General features: G+C 43.4%; 1 protein-coding gene across 1 annotated transcript in view; it reads right to left on the bottom strand.

The window, feature by feature from the left end:
* Nucleotides 1-4,164: 4,164 nt before the first annotated feature.
* Nucleotides 4,165-17,011, bottom strand: part of LOC120929057 (solute carrier family 35 member F2-like) — a 32,644-nt gene continuing 19,797 nt past the window's right edge. The window contains exons 5-8 of the mRNA XM_040340251.1: nt 16,457-16,613; nt 13,743-13,795; nt 9,595-9,749; nt 4,165-4,558 (exon numbers count right to left, since the gene is read on the bottom strand). Coding sequence (XP_040196185.1) covers nt 4,340-4,558; nt 9,595-9,749; nt 13,743-13,795; nt 16,457-16,613 — 584 coding nt within the window. The 3' untranslated portion in view covers nt 4,165-4,339. The remainder of the gene's footprint in view (nt 4,559-9,594; nt 9,750-13,742; nt 13,796-16,456; nt 16,614-17,011) is intronic.

Here is a 17,011-nt window from a genome sequence, read left to right as displayed (position 1 = left end):
TGCGATTGCGGTGACCCACATCACGTATAGCATGTCACCCAAAAGTAGCTCCAAAACGTTTTATCCAGCGGCAATCGCGGCAGAACCGCACCGTGATTTTAGTTTCCATTCAAATAAATGGCATCTCAAATGTGCGTTCTGTGATTTGATTTCAAACCTCTCCGTTTTTAAATCACAGGCAGAATTGCGACAAATCTGCCATCGATTCAAAACGCCAAGGTGTGAATGCAGCCTTAAAACAACCTGTTAAGAAAAAACAAACCTTATTAACAATTAATTTACTCTGATCAGCCTTAATTAACTTCCTATTCTCTTTCCATGTATTATCTTCCTACTGTTTTTTTTTTTTTTTTTCAGTTCTATTTTATAAACTTCTAGCTGAATACCCGGCGTTGCCCGATCTTCCTAACTTAACCTTTTGGGGAGGAAAATCATAGTAATATAAATATACCCATCTTTTATATAAGGGTGTAGGTAAGGGTTAATGTAACTGTCATATATTTTTATTTGGCATATAAGTAATATGTGTACCAGGTATTATTGAAATATCTCCAGGCGTACAGAAGTTATGTGGGAACATACATTTCCCATTGATTTGCATGGGACTTTAAACAAAAACCCCAACCCTCACAAATGGGGGTAGTTAAGGGATAAATTACTATCCTATAGTTTAAGTGGACATAGAAGTAACATGTGACCAAGTGTTATCGAAATATGTACAGCCGTTTGGAAGTTATGAAGTAACATGTATTTCCCATAGAGTTGAATGGGACTTTAAAGAAAAACCCCGACCATGGCAAATGGGGGTGGGTAAGGGTTAAACCACCTATCCTATGTTTGTTGCTGACATATAAGTAACATGTATCCCAAGTTTCATGTTAATATCTTTAGCTGTTTGGACGTGATGCTGGAACATACATACACACACACACACACGTTGAGTTTTATATATATATAGATTAATCATTTAAACTTTTTTTTTTTTTGCTTTGGCACAGGTATCAACTGAGGACATCTTGTGGCACAAAACAGGTACTGCAGGTAACCATACCGGAGACGAGGCGCATATTGCAGCCTTTTACCTATTTCTTTAACTGACTCTCTGCGCCAACAGATTCCAGCGCACTTTTCCTTTGCCCAAAGCTCCAGTCTGTGGTCAGAGCTTCAACGTTATTGCCTACAATACAGGAACATTAACCTGGAGTGTGACTGCAGCTAGTCTCAGCTTACAGAGGCAGTTGTGGGGGACCAGTTACTGCACTACTCCTGGAGCGAGGAACAAGGAAAGCATTACTGGCACCTCTAGAAATGACGAACATTAACCCCTTGATGCCGGTCGCATGTATATATGCGGTCGCTCGGAGTGATCGTGTGTGGCCAGCGAACATCAGGGGTGCTGGACCTGCACATTGGCTCCCCCGCCGTGCAGCGGGCATGTTGCCCGCAGTGTCTCATGCACGAAACAATGTATGGGTACATAGTTTCACGCAAAACAGCCGCCCTGCCCAGTATATATGCGATGAGCGGTCCTTAAAGGGGTTGTAAAGGTTCGTTTTTTATTTTCTAAATAGGTTCCTTTAAGCTAGTGCATTGTTGGTTCACTTACCTTTTCCCTTCAATTTCCCTTCTAAATGTTTTTTTTCTTTGTTTTCTTTGTCTGAATTTCTCACTTCCTGTTTCTCCTCAGTAAGGTGTTCAGTAAAAACTGTTCTAAATGACTTTCCACCGCTCGGATGATGTTGGAAAGCTTACTGAGGAGAAACAGGAAGTGAGAAATTCAAACAAAGAAAAAAAAAATAGAAGGGAAATCAAAGGAAAAGGTAAGTGAACCAGCAATGCGCTAGCTTAAAGGAACCTATTTAGAAAATAAAAGACGAACCTTTACAACCCCTTTAAAGCAGTTCCCCATATATGCTTCCTCCCCCCTCCGGTGTTACATTTGTCAACTTTCAAGGAGGAGGGGGGGAACAGGGACCTGTTTATGACAGGTCCCCTTTCCAACTTCTGGGAGATGGGCCGCATTCCGATGTCCCAGAAGTTCGGCCCCCCCTCCTCCTTCCCCAGCCGCCTGGCCATTTAGAAGGTGCAGCGCGTTTTGCGCATGCACAGTAGGGAACCAGGAGTGAAGCCGAAAGGCTTCACTGCCTGGTTCCCTTACCTGGATTGGCGGTGGCAGCACCCAGGAGTCGATCCAAAGATCGGCTGGGGGGCCAACATCGCAGGCTCCCTGCATAGGTAAGTGCCCTAAATTAAAAGTCAGCAGCTACAGTATTTGTAGCTGCTGACTTTTAATTTTTTTTTACGGGTTCCCTCGGGGAGCGATCCGGGACGACGGCGCGGCTATTTGTTTATAGCCGCTCCGTCGCGATCGCTCCCCGGAGCTGAAGAACAGGGAGAGCCGTATGTAAACACGGCTTCCCCGTGCTTCACTGTGGCGGCGTATCGATCGAGTGATCCCTTATATAAGGGAGACTCGATCTATGACGTCAGTCCTACAGCCACACCCCCCTACTGTTGTAAACACACACTAGGTGAACCCTAACTCCTACAGCGCCCCCTGTGGTTAACTCCCAAACTGCAACTGTCATTTTCACAATAAACAATGCAATTTAAATGCATTTTTTGCTGTGAAAATGACAATGGTCCCAAAAATGTGTCAAAATTGTCCGAAGTGTCCGCCATAATGTCGCAATCATGAAAAAAATCGCTGATCGCCGCCATTAGTAGTAAAAAAAAAAATTATTAATAAAAATGCAATAAAACTATCCCCTATTTTATAAACGCTATAAATTTTGCGCAAACCAATCGATAAACGCTTATTGCGATTTTTTTTTACCAAAAATAGGTCGAAGAATACGTATCGGCCTAAACTGAGGAAAATTTTTTTTTTTATATATGTTTTTGGGGGATATTTATTATAACAAAAAGTAAAAAATATTGCATTTTTTTCAAAATTTACGCTTTATTTTTGTTTATAGCGCAAAAAAAAAAAACCGCAGAGGTGATCAAATACCACCAAAAGAAAGCTCTATTTGTGGGGAAAAAAGGACGCCAATTTTGTTTGGGAGCCATGTCGCACGACCGCGCAATTGTCTGTTAAAGCGACGCAGTGCCGAATCACAAAACCTGGCCTGGGCATTTAGCTGCCTAAAGGTCCGGGGCTTAAGTGGTTAAGCACTTCTCACCCCCTGACATACCACATTTGGCATATCAATTTTTTTGGGGGGGGGGGGTGGATACCTTGTTTCAGAGGGACTTCCTGTCCTACTTCCTCCTTCTTCTTCTTGGCCGCTCAGGTGACTCCTTCTCTTGCCCTAGGTGGCCCTTCCCTGACATGTTTAAAAGACTCATTATGCCTCATAGATTATACGTTGGTGTGTTAACTTTCCAAAATGGGGTCATTTTGTGGGCAATTCCATTGCACAGGTGCTCCAGGGCCTTCACAAGTGTGATAGGTCGTCATGACATTAAATGTGTAATTTATATCTCTAGAACACCCGATGGTGCTCCCTGCATGTTGGACCTCTGTATGTGGCCAGGCTGTGAAAAAGTCTCACACGTGATATCGCCATACTCAGGAGGAGTAGCAGAATGTGTTTTAGGGTGCAGTAGCAAGTATGCATATGCTCTGTGAGAGAAATAACCTGTTAATATGACAATTTTGGAAACAACAACAATAAAAATCTTAATTTTGCAAAGAATTGTTGGAAAAAATGACAACTTCCAAAACCTCACCATGCAACTTACTAAATACCTTGGAATATCTACTTTCCAAAAATAACATTTGGGGGGTATTTGTACTTTCCTGACTTGTTAGTGTCTCAAGAAATGACATAGGCCTTCAGTACATCAGGTTTGATCAACTTTCAAGGATTGGCACCATAGCTTGTAGACGATATAACTTTCACAAAGACCAAAAAATATACACTGATTTGGGTTATTTTTTACCAAAGATATGTAGCAATATATATTTTTGCCAACATTTATGAAGAAAAATTAGCTTTTTGCTAAATTTTATGACAGAAACAAAGAAAAAGGAATTTTTTCCTAAAAGTCTTTAATTTATAGCACAAAAAAAAACTCACTAGGGATTAAATACCACCAAAATAAAGCTCTATTTGTGTGAAAAAGGACGCACATTTCATATGGGTACAGTGTTGACTGAGTAATTGTCATTCAAAGTGTGAGAGCACTGAAAGCTGAAAATTGGCCTGGGCAGGAAGGGGGTGAAAGTGGTTATTGCAATAATCCCACATGATTGGCAGTGGTCTGTCTGTGCCCTAAAAAAAATGGAAAGCTCTCCATCCTCCTAAAAATCTATTTTATGACTTAAAATCCATTAATGAGCCGAGTCCACGATGACGGTACAGAGCTGCCTGGACACATTCTCCAGAGGAGTAACGGACTCCAAAGGTGCCTCCACCTCTTCTGTGTCATTTTTCTCAGTCTCTTCGTGACTCTTCCCTGGCAGAAACCCGGAAGTATACATAGTCACACTGTTGTATAAGACGAATCCCACAATGATCATTATAAATGACAGGATGTAGAGACCAGAAAACTGCAAGGAAAGCAAGACATATTAAAATGTAATGTGTGTGTATTTTTTTTACTTTACTACGATTAAAATAACATTTAAAACTGTATTAAATTTTTTATATATATATATATATATATATATATATATATATATATATATATATATATATATATATATATATCTCGTACACAAACATTTCATATTGATATTTCTAGCAAGCAAGTATAGCTTCATAGGCATGCATAGGGGGTATGCCAGGTGTGCCTGGGCACACCTTAATCGCTATGGGGTTGATTTACTAAAAACAGAGTGTGCAAAATATGGTGCAGCTGTGCATGGTAGCCAATCAGCTACTGTCAGGGCTGGGCTCAGCCCTTCCTTCTCTGTGCTGGCAGCTCAGCTGTCAGTAAATTGCCAGCTCCCATCTCTCCACAGTGATCCACCTGTTGATGATCCTGCTCGCCAGCTCTGCCTACTTAAAGCCTTCCAGTTCATTTGCTCTTTGCCTTCGCCTGTGGTAACATCACAAGGGACTTTCTCCTGCGTTCCGTTTGAAGACTAGCTAGACTGACGTTCCCTCTGGCTACAGATCCTGCTTGCTGTATGTCTACCTTTATCGCTGGCTCCTGGACATTGGCTTGGCTGACTACCCGATCCGGTTACTGAACTCTGGCTATGTTTTGACTACGCTTACTCGGTTTACCTTTTTTATTTTTATTATTAAACAAGTGTGATTTAACTGTACTTCTGTCTCAGTCTGATTCATGGTTTCTTACAGCTACTAACTTTGGCTTGTTCAATTAAAGTGTTTGTTAACCCACAGGGTACAATTTACATTATCCTCTTGGTCGATGAATCTATACAAAAAGCAGCTATATACCTTGTTTACGGAGCGCAGATCTGTGATCACGTGACCCGCCGTCTTTCTCCTCTCTCGCATTACAGCTGCAGCAGGCAGGGCAGAGGATCCCCCGCTGATGTCACTCAGGAGGGGAGGAGGAAAGAGGTGGCCCCACCCACTGCAGCTGTCATGCGAGAGAGGAAAAAGACAGTGGGTCATGTGATCCCCAACCTGCGGTCTGTAAAGAAGGTATATAGCTGCATCTTTTTTTATAAAGCATAGTCACTGGGGGACATTGGATTTGTCAACAAAGAGGATAATGTAAATTGTAATCTAATTTGAGCAGCAGAAGGGGAGGGGGTGGGCACGGACACAAAGCTCATAGACAGGGAGGGGGAGGAGGAAAGAGGAGACAGAGAGCAGAGCTGCGGATGACGGAGGTACATAAACTGACCATGGTGTCTGGGCTCAGCGGCTATGATGAACCGTGGTCAGTTTACAGGGGGAAGGGCAGAAACTGGCAGGATCAGCCACATTTTTTAGGGTATACAGTGGGCCAAATGGCACAGCACAAGCACTGTGCTGCATAACATGCTTTAAAGGAACAGGATCTTTATTTGTTATCTTTTGGGGGTTAACAAATGCTTTAAGCTTTGATAAAAACACATGGACGCTGATTGGTTTCTATGCAGAGCTCCACCAGATTTTTCATTCTCCAGTTTTAGTAAATCAACCACTATGTACAGTGCCAATTTCCCCTATTGCCCGGGCTTCCCTCCTCTCCTCCAGCTGCTGTGGGGGGATGTTTCAGGATGGAGAATGGGGGAAGGGGCTAGTTAATATGTAATATGCTGGCCCCTTCCTTTTTTAAATTAACACAGTTAACACACTCACTCACTGTGTTCATTCATAACTGAAGAATAGTAAACCGTGTTTACTATCTTTGGTTTGTGAATGAAGAGGAAACCACTCTGCACAGAGCACTTCCCATTCATTCACTGCCCTGGCAACTGAGGCTGCCAAGAAATTAATGTGTGTGTTTGAGCTTTGGGGTGCAGAGCCTAATGCAATATACTGTATACATAGGTGTGTGCAGCCTATCACAAAAGTGAGTACACCCCCCACAGTTTTGCAAATATTTTATTATATCTTTTCATGTGACAACACTGAAGAAATGTCACTTTGCTACAATGTAAAGTAGTTAGTGTACAGCTTGTATAACAGTGTAAATTTGCTGTCCCCTCAAAATAACTCAACGCTATTAATGTCTAAACCGCTGGCAACAAAAGTGAGTACACCCCTAAGTAAATGTCCAAACTGGGCCCTAAGTATCAATATTTTGTGTGGCCACCATTATTTTCCAGCACTGCCTTAACCCTCTTAGGCATGGAGTTCACCAGAGCTTCACAGGTTGCCACTGGAGTCCTCTTCCACTCCTCCATGATGACATCACAGAGTTGGTGGATGTTAGAGACCTTGCACTCCTCCACCTTCCATTTGAGGATGCCCCACAGATGCTCCATAGGGTTTAGGTCTTAAGACATATATGGCCAGTCCATTACCTTTACCCTCAGCTTCTTAAGCAAGGTAGTGGTCATCTTGGAGGTGTGTTTGGGGTCGTTATGTTATAATACTGTCCTGCGGCCCAGTCTTCGAAGGGAGGGGATCATGCTCTGCTTCAGTATTTCACAGTACATGTTGGCATTCATGATTCCCTCAATGAACTGTAGCTCCCCAGTGCCGGCAGCACTCATACAGCCCCAGACCATGACACTCCCACCACAATATTTGACTGTAGGCCAGACACTTGTCTTTGTACTCCTCACCTGGTTGCAGCCACACACACTTGACACCATTTGAACCAAATAAGTTTATCTTGGTCTCATCAGACCACGGGACATGGTTCCAGTAATCCATGTGCTTAGTCAGCTTGTCTTCAGCAAACTGTTTGCGGGCTTTTTTGTGCATCATCTTTACAAGAGGCTTCCTTCTGATACGAAAGTCGTGCAGACCAATTTTATGCAGTGTGCGGCATATGGTCTTAGCACTGATAGGCTGACCCCCCACCCCTTCAACCTCTGCAGAAATGCTGGCAGCACTCATACATCTATTTCCCAAAGACAACCTCTAGATATGACGCTGAGCACATTCACTCAACTTCTTTGGTAAACCATGGCGAAGGCCTGTTCTGAGTGGAACCTGTCCTGTTAAACCGCTTTATGGTCTTGGCCACTGTGCTGCAGCTCAGTTTCAGGGGCTTCACAATCTTCTTAAAGCCTAGGCCATCTTTATGTAGAGAAACAATAATTTTTTTCAGATCCTCAGAGAGTTCTTTGCCATGAGGTGCCATGTTGAACTTCCAGTGACCAGTATGAGAGAGTGAGAGTGATAACACCAAATTGAACACACCTGCTCCCCATTCACACCCGGGACCTTGTAAGACTAACGAGTCACATGACAAAAGGGAGGGGAAATGGCTAATTGGGTCCAATTTGGACATTTTCCCTTAGGGGTGTACTCACTTTTGTTGACAGCGGTTTAGACATTAATGGCTGTGTGTTGAGTTATTTTGAGGCGACAGCAAATTTACACTGTTATACAAGCTGTACACTCACTACTTTACATTGTAGCAATGTGTCATTTCTTCAGTGTTGTCACATGAAAAGATATAATAAAATATTTAGAGATATATATACAGGGCCGGGACAAGGGGTGGGCAGGAGGGTCGTCTGCCCTGGGCACTGTGGTATCATGTGGGGTAGGGGGCACCATAAGCAGATTTGGGGGGAGGGAATTTGTGTTGGATGGGGGAATTTGGGGGAGGGTGGTAAGGGGTTAGAATTGTTCTAGGAGGGGAAATTTGGGTAGGTGTGCTGGGAGCAGTAATTTGGGAGAATTTGTGTTGGAAGGGGGATAGGTGAAGAGGATTTTTGCTAGAAGGGAGTGATTTGGTGGGGTTGTGCTAGAAAAGGCAATATGGTTCTGAGGAGGGATTTGTGCTAAGATCAGAAAACAAAATTTGGATTGTGGGGGTGGGATTTATGCTAGTAGGGACAATTGGGGGTATTTGTGCTAGGGCAAGGGGATTTGGAATGGGGGAGAAGTTTTGTGCTCGGAGGGGAAATTTGAGGGGTAGAGGACTTGTGCTGTGGGGAGTTTTTTCGGGGGGGATATGTGCTGAGGGCATATGGAAAGAGAGAGGATTTGAGCTGGGGTGGGGCAAACATTTTTGCCAGGAGAGGGGATTTCAGCAGGGGTGTGGCTTTGTACTGGGAGGAAAGGGGGATTTATGCTCAGGGGGAGAATGATGATTAGTGCTCAATTTTGTATTGGGTGGGGGGAATTTTTTCTGAAACATCTTTGCCAATACATCTTGGGGGGGGCGCAATTTAACATGATCGCCCTGGGCTCCAGAGAACCTTGTCCCGGCACTGTATATATATATAGTATGTGTGTGTGTGTGTGTGTGTGTGTGTGTGTGTGTGTGATCTGACTGATGCTCAGAGCTCTCTCTCTCTTTGGTGTAGGAGCCTTCTGCTGGGTGAAAGGCTGCACACTGGCAGAACACTAAAAAAGGTATATGTGCTGCCTGTTCGTTTTGAGGAAACCATTAGGGGACACCCTGTTTGTCAGGAACTGGCCTGAGTTTAGTTAGTGGCTCAGATAAGCAGATGTTGTGTGTGTTTGTTCTATGGACTCGCTGTACAAAGCCCTGCATTGAAACTGTCTTTTTTTGCTGCCTTGTTGAATAAAAATGCAGGGAAAACGCTTGTTGCTGAGTGTCCTTGTCTCATGCATGGTTCATAATTGCTACCCACTACCATTTGCTGAAGGTTCTTCGCTTACCTTACAATCCAAAACTTACCAGTAAATGAACATGCTTCTACCTAAATTGCCCCTTGTATGTCTAAGAAAGTGGCAGGGCCAAGCAAGAACAAAGATTGTCTCTGGACAGCCGCACTCTAAACAAATTGTAGCCTTTTATTAAAAGAAGGACAGCACTACAAGTCACAGCAACATAAAATAAAACCTGACTCCGACGCGTTTCACACTGAAACTAGTGCTTAGTCATAGCTCAGGGCCACACGATTATTATCTTCTCTGAGTTCAGGGACCAATATGAAAAGGTCTCTGTTCAGAGATGCTGCAACTCTATAAATATGCAAAAATCAAGTAAAATAACACTTATAAATATGTGTAATTAGTGAGTACTTACCTTGTAGCCAAATAAAAAGTGGCCAATGAGCAGGCTATAGATGTCAGAAGTGAGCAAGCCTAAAGCGACAGAGGTGGCACTGGAGTGTAGAACGACAAAAGTCATTACAGAGTAAAAACCAGACAAGCACAAGGCATACCCTGCATACAGCAATCCTATAAAAGAAGCACAAAAACAAAACCAGCATGAAAGGAGGAAAAGAGATATCCTGGAAATTTGTTGATGGGAGCAATACAAAATTTTAGATACTGCATACAACATATCTGTGCAATTCTTCTTTGCATACACATATAAAACAGACTTACCTTTTTGTGATTATCTTGTCTGTCTTCGATATATTACTACACTGCTTAAATCAGTTTCAGCTGCTTTGTTGTTAATTGAAATTAACAACAGGTGCACTAGATGGACGACCTCTTCAGGTCCCTACTCATCTTTTCTGGCAGTTTTTCACTAGTTTTGCATTTGGCTAGGGTCAGTGTCACTACTGGTAGCACGAGGCGATACTAGGACCCTATAAAGGTTGCAAAGGCAGTCCAACTCCTCCAGGATCAATACGTGTCATTTACCAGAAGGTTTGCCGTGTCCCCCAGCAAAGTCTCAAGAGCATGGAGGAGATTCCAGGAGACAGGCAGTTAATCTAGGAGAGCTGGACAGAGCCGTAGAAGGTCCTTAACCCATCAGCAGGACCAGTATCTGCTCCTTTGTGCAAGGAGGAACAGGATGAGAACTGCCAGAGCCCTACAAAATTACCTCCAACAGGCCACTGGTGTGAATGTCTCTGACCAAACAATCAGAAACAGACTTCATGGGGGTGGCCTGAGGGCCTGACGTCCTCTAGTGTGCTCTGTGCTCAATGTCTGACACTGTGGAGCTCGATTGTCATTTTCCATTAAACACCAGAATTGGCAGGTCTGCCACTGGTGCCCCATGCTTTTCACAGATGAGAGCAGGTTCACCCTGAGCATATGTGACAGACGTGAAAGGGTCTGGAGAAGCCGCAGAGAACTTTAGGCTGCCTGTAACATCGTTCAGCATGACCGGTGGGTCAGTGATGGCCTGGGGAGGTATATCCATGGAGGGACGTACAAACCTCTAAAGGCTACACAATGGCACTCTGACTGCCATTAGGTTTGGGATGAAATCCTTGGACCTATTGTCAGACCCTACACTGGTGCAGTGGGTCCTGGGTTCCTCCTGGTGCACGAAAATACCCGGCCTCATGTGGCGAGAGCATGCAGCCAGTTCCTGGAGGATGAAGAAATTTATACCATTGAATGACCCCCACGCTCACCTGACCTAAATCCAAAAGAACACCTCTGGGACATTATGTTTCGGTCCATCCGGTGCCACCAGATTGTACCTTAGCTCAGTGATGCGCTGGTCCAGATCTGGGAGGAAATACCTCAGGACACCATCCATCGTCTCATTAGGAGCATGCCCTGATGTTGTCAGGCATGCATACAAACACTTGGGGGCCATACAAACTACTGAGGACCATTTTGAGTTGTTGCAATGAAATGTCCGAAAAATGGACTATCTTGCTGCATATTTTTTTTCACTTTGATTTTCGGGGTGTCTTTGAATTCAGGCCTCTGTAGGTGGATCATTTTCATTTCCATCAAAGGATGTGCCATCCTTTCATTCCCAACACATTACCCAGTCCATATCAGTATAGATACCCAGCATGAGATTTTTGCCTGTTGAAATCTGATATGTTTTCAATGTGTTCCTTAATTTTTTTTTGAGTAGTGTATAAAAGCTTCATTGTGTAGTGGTATGTTAGGATTTCATGCATTTAGATATACATGCAACAGTGCCTACTTTGTAAATGTACAGTATAGTTTCTAACACATATACACACAGTAGCTCACAAAAGTGAGTACACTCCTCACATTTTTGTAAATATTTTATTATATATTTTCATGTGACAACACTGAAGGAATTACACATTGCTACAATGTAAATTATTGAGTGTACAGCTTGTATAACAATGTAAATTTGCTGTCCCGTCCAGTCCTGTTAAACTGCTGTATGGTCTTGGCCACTACTTTACATTGTAGAAAAGTGTAATTTCTTCGGTGTTGTCACATGAAAAGATATAATAAAATATTGCCAAAAATGTAAGGTGTGTACCTTATAGGGGTGTTGAAAATAATACGTCAATGCATATAACGGCTGCATCATGATTGCACACATGACGTCATCCTGCCTTTCCTGGGAGCATCCTGCCAGCATACTCTCAAGTTTAAAAAAATCACTGCCAGCCCCTCTGTTTAATGAATCCATCCCACACTGTGTAAATCGATGCCTCTATATACCTAATCTCCGATCTTTCATGGTCGGTCATGTGACTTCCGGACGCTCCTTTGATGTAAGGGCGCTCTCCTTTGATGTAAGGGCTACAGCAGGAGGGGCCAAGATCCCCTCACGCGTCAGTCGGGGAGGTCACATGACCGGCTGAAGTGCTGTTCGGCCATAAAAGATCAGAGAGAAGGTATTTAGAGGCATCTGTTTACACTAACACACACTGTAGGATGGATTCATAAAACAGAGGGGCTGGCAGTGATTTATTTTTGTAACTTTAGACCACGTTTGCAGGTGGTCTCATGGGAGTGCAGGGGGGCTGTGTAATGTGCAGAGGAGCTGTGTAATGTAGAGGGGGCAGTGTAATGTAAAGGGGGGCAGTGTAATGTAGAGGGGGCAGTGTAATGTAGAGGGGGGCAGTGTAATGTAAAGGGGGGCAGTGTAATGTAAAGGGGGGCTTTCATATGTAAAGGGAGCTGTGGAATATAAAGGGGGGACTGTGGAATATAAAGGGGGACTGTGGAATATAAAGGGGGACTGTGCCACTTAGTACTTTTTTACAGTTCTTAATAAATTCTGTTGTTGTCTGCTGTGTTTAGACTTTGCTACATGCAGGGAGTGTCCATTTTTGTATTTTACCTGCTCTTAAAAAAACAAAGGAGTTCTTCTGACTGATTGAATTATTTGAGGAAAACCATGGGCAGTAATCGTGATGCATTGCAGAATTGAATTGTTGACAGGATAGTCTAATTCAAATCATGAGACCAGTGAAGATGCACACCTCTAATATCTTATGTATCTTCAGGCAGTATTTTTAATACGAAGATATGATCAAGAACACAGGGACATGACCCTATACTAGCAGGAGGAAAGTTCAAAACTAATCTTTGGTGGCTTGCTTGGAATAGACTTCCAGCAGAGGTAGTGAGTCAGTCAACAGTAAGGCCGTGTACACACGATAGGATCGCCAGAGGAGAACAGTCTGAAAGACCGTTTTCATCAGTCCAAAACGATCGTGTGTAGGCCCCATAGGTTCTTTACCCTTCGGTCAAAAAAATGAGAACTTGCTTTAAAATTGAACCGATGGACGCCTAACCGATAGGTCAAAACCGATCGTTAGTATGCAAAAGCATCAGTTAAAAACCTGCACATGCTCAAGTCGACGCATACTTGGAAGCATTGAACTTCGATTTTTTCAGCACGTCGTTGTGTTTTACGTCACCGCGTTCTGACACGATCGTTTTTTTAACCGATGGTGTGTAGGCGCGACAGACCATCAGTCAGGTTCATCGGTTAACCGATGACAACGGTTCTTCGGACCATTCTCATCGGATGGACCGATCGTGTTTACGCGGCCTAAGTTCATTCAGACATGCTTGGGACAAACAGATGTATACACAGACAAAAAAGTTTAACAAAAAAAAGTATAAATTTAAATAGAAAAAAAAGGTATAAAAAAAAAGGGGGGGGGGGGCAGACACAATGACCCACTTGGTCTTTTTCTGCTTTCACTTTTCTATCAATCAGACCGATGCGGCAGCATGGAGGTGAGTAAACATGTGTGTTTTTTATATAGACCAAACTTCTCCTTTATGAAGTCCGGATCTTGACTTGACACTACAGTGTGTGTGTCACTGAGCTGGAACAAATAGAATAGCAGGGAAGTTTACAGCTATCGACCTTCTCTAGTTTGCTGAAAACATTATAATAAAAGCATCTTCTGATTTGTTCAAGAATATTTAGAAACACGGTGACCGCACGTGTTTAAAGATGGTGCTCACCTCTTAAAAACAAGAGTGATGTCATCTTTCTAAATCTCTATTGAAAGAAAAGTTACTTACCGACATTCCAATTCCAGTCAATGCTGGCAACAGCGGCTGATTCCAGTGCCATGCTTTGGTGATACATAAAAGAAAATAGAAAGAAAAGTAATGAGGGATTAGATTACTCTATGTTCACAATAGATGGGATCCATTTGACTTGGCCAACACATACAGTACAGACCAAAAGTTTGGACACACCTTTTCATTCAAAGAGTTTTCTTTATTTTCACGACTATGAAAATTGTAGATTCACACTGAAGGCATCAAAACTATGAATTAACACATGTGGAATTATACATAACAAAAAAGTGTGAAACAACTGAAAATATATTTCATATTCTAGGTTATTCAAAGTAGCCACCTTTTGCAGCAGACACATCTCTAGAACTGTTAAGAGGAGACTGTGTGACTCAGGCCTTCATGGTAGAATATCTGCTAGGAAACCACTGCTAAAGAAAGGCAACAAGCAGAAGAGACTTGTTTGGGCTAAAGAACACAAGGAATGGACATTAGACCAGTGGAAATCTGTGCTTTGGTCTGATGAGTCCAAACTTGAGATCTTTGGTTTCAACCCCTGTGTCTTTGTGCGACGCAGAAAAGGTGAACGGATGCACTCTACATGCCTGGTTCCCACCGTGAAGCATGGAGGAGGAGGTGTGATGCAGAACAAACCAACACTCAGTAGTGTATTTAGGTTTTGTGCTGCCCTAGGCATGGCTAAACTCGCCCCCCCCCAATTTAAATATGACCCACCCCTTCCTATCAAGACCACACCCCTTGCTGTTTAAGATTCGTCCTGAAATATTCGAGCGCGGACACTAGTTCTGAGGGCCTGGGGGGCAATGGATTCTGTTAATTTGCATAGATTTCCTCTCACTTCCTGTTTGGCTATGGGGCAGGAAGTGAAGGGAAATCTCTGCAATGGGACAGGGATGGTAAAAAAAGAAACTGACAGGGGCTATAACCCTCCCTTACTCTATCCCAAAAAAATAATAAAAATGTTGCCTATAGTTTTACTTTAATTACTTCTGATAATTTTATGGAGAGGACTAAGAAGATATAACCATGTCAATGGTGCAGCAGAAAACATATAGCACAGTGAGGAAGGTTTGTGGTCCAGGATGATAGGACAGTCAAAACTAGAAGTGCCCCCCACAGTTGCTGAATGCCGGCCGCCCGCATACCAGAAGCAGTGTGGCCGCCATATGGGGGCGCTAGACTAATTTGCCTCTCAGCCCTGTCCGCCCCATAAGACTGGCACTACACTAACAGTGTAGCGCAAGCCGGCGGGGACTCTTTCCGTGCTGCCCCCCTGCAAAGTGTTGCCCTAGGCCTGGGCCTTGTCGGCCTAGGCCAGGATACAGTGTTGCCAACATAAAAAAGGGGGGATAGGGTTGGGACTTTACATGAGGCATATGATAGAACTACCGTAGGCCTCCATCCCTGTAAATGGATAGAAGGGGGGGAGGTTTTGGAACTTTAAATGAGATGCGTTTTTAGCAGTATGCAATTTATATATATATATATATATATGGAATATAAAAAAAAATTCCATAATAGACAGGCTCAAAATTACCAACCAAAAAAGCAATAAACCAAATTAACCTTTCTAGCTCTAGGCATTAAAAACAGAGGTTTAGTTGCATGTATTTGCAAATACCTGTTTAAGCTGCAGGCCCCGTCAAGGCACTCTGTCTACTGCAGTCCTAACTAGGAATTTTAAAGTCTCCTAAATAGGAGCACAGGAGTGCTAATCAATAGATAAGGGGCAGGTGATCACCTGACCATGCCCCTGCCTATAGTTGGTCTAGCAAAAAGAGCACTGGAAAAACAAACAAATAGTGCTCTGGTTTATTGCTTTTTTGGTTGGTAATTTTGAGCCTGGCTATTATGGAAACATTTTTTATATTCCATATATATATTTAATTGCATACTGCTAAAAACGCATCTCATTTAAAGTCCCAAACCCCCCCCCCTCTTCTATACAGTGTTGCCAGCACTCCAACACACAATGAGGCCCTCAAACTAGAACCACCCACTTTCACAGAACACTCTCCAATTCCATAGGTAGGTCCATGACACAACCCTACCGATTCCACCAGTCAACATTGGGTTTTCCCTCACTGACTAACAGGGAATGCGACAACTCTTGTATAGGCGATTAAAACAGGAGCAGTAGAGGGAGGTGTTCACTAAAAGATCTAGATCTAAGAGTGCCGGTGTAGCATGGAGATCTGTATCCCATGAAGATCAACATCAACTGCGCATGTGCCGATTTCAGGCAATTGAAGTCAAGCAAGTGCGATGCGTTCCAATGGATTCACGACAGTACACACCAGTGAAACCTCGGTCGGCATCCAGGCTCTTTCCTTAACATCCCCGTGGATTGGAGGATGTTAAAAAAAGAGCCAGGAGGCCGAGCGAGCGGAGCGAGCCGTCCGAGCGAAGCGAGGACGTGAGGCCGACTGGCCACTTTCCTCTAATTCCACGCCATTGGAACGCACAGTGTTCGTCGCCAGTAGCTCTGCGCTCGACTTCAATTGCCTGAAATCGGCACATGCGCAGTTGATGGCAGGGATACCGATCTTCATGGGATACAGATCTCCATGCTACACCGGTATGGTTTTACCCACATTTTGCTCTTGTGATCTTCCATCCAATACTAAATAAACATAGCTGCTTGAGGTCTTCTTTAAGGTAAATTTGCCAGCAATAAAAGTATAGGCACTCACAGCTGTATCCCACTGACAAATGCCCCGAACAGGCCTAGCATCGCCAGAAACTCCACACAGGATAACTTCTTCACCACATACTCCTGACAGAGATCGGAAACTGCATACAAGCAAGCTCCAAGGATAACCAAGAAATCCCCAAACAACATGTCACTGCCTGCAAGAAAACAGCACAAATACAAGATGATTATTACGAGAGGAACTTCACCAATGGGCACACAAAAAAACATCCTTCCTATTCAATTAAATATATAGCTATTAGGTAGACACTGCTAAAATGCTATTCAAAGCTGCGCCTAGAGCCCAAAGCTTTGGAAAATCAACTATTAAAGCGGGGGGTTCACCCTAAAAACGAACTTCTAACATTAGAGCCAGCATACTAAGGACATTTACTTTCGGCAGGTCATTTTTTTTTCTCCGTACATATCTTTATATTCTGATTTTGTCCAGGGCTTCCGCGTTCTGATGACTGCAGGACTGGGCGTTCCTATCCCTGCCTCAGGGTTCCAAAGACTGCGGCACTGGGCGTTTCTATCCTGCGGTTAGATGATTGAC

The sequence above is a fragment of the Rana temporaria genome, chromosome 2, assembly GCF_905171775.1.
Source record: "Rana temporaria chromosome 2, aRanTem1.1, whole genome shotgun sequence".
Classification (NCBI taxonomy): Eukaryota; Metazoa; Chordata; class Amphibia; order Anura; family Ranidae; genus Rana; species Rana temporaria.
The sequence above is the reverse complement of the archived record's forward strand: the minus strand, read 5'-3'. Positions and strand labels throughout refer to the sequence as shown.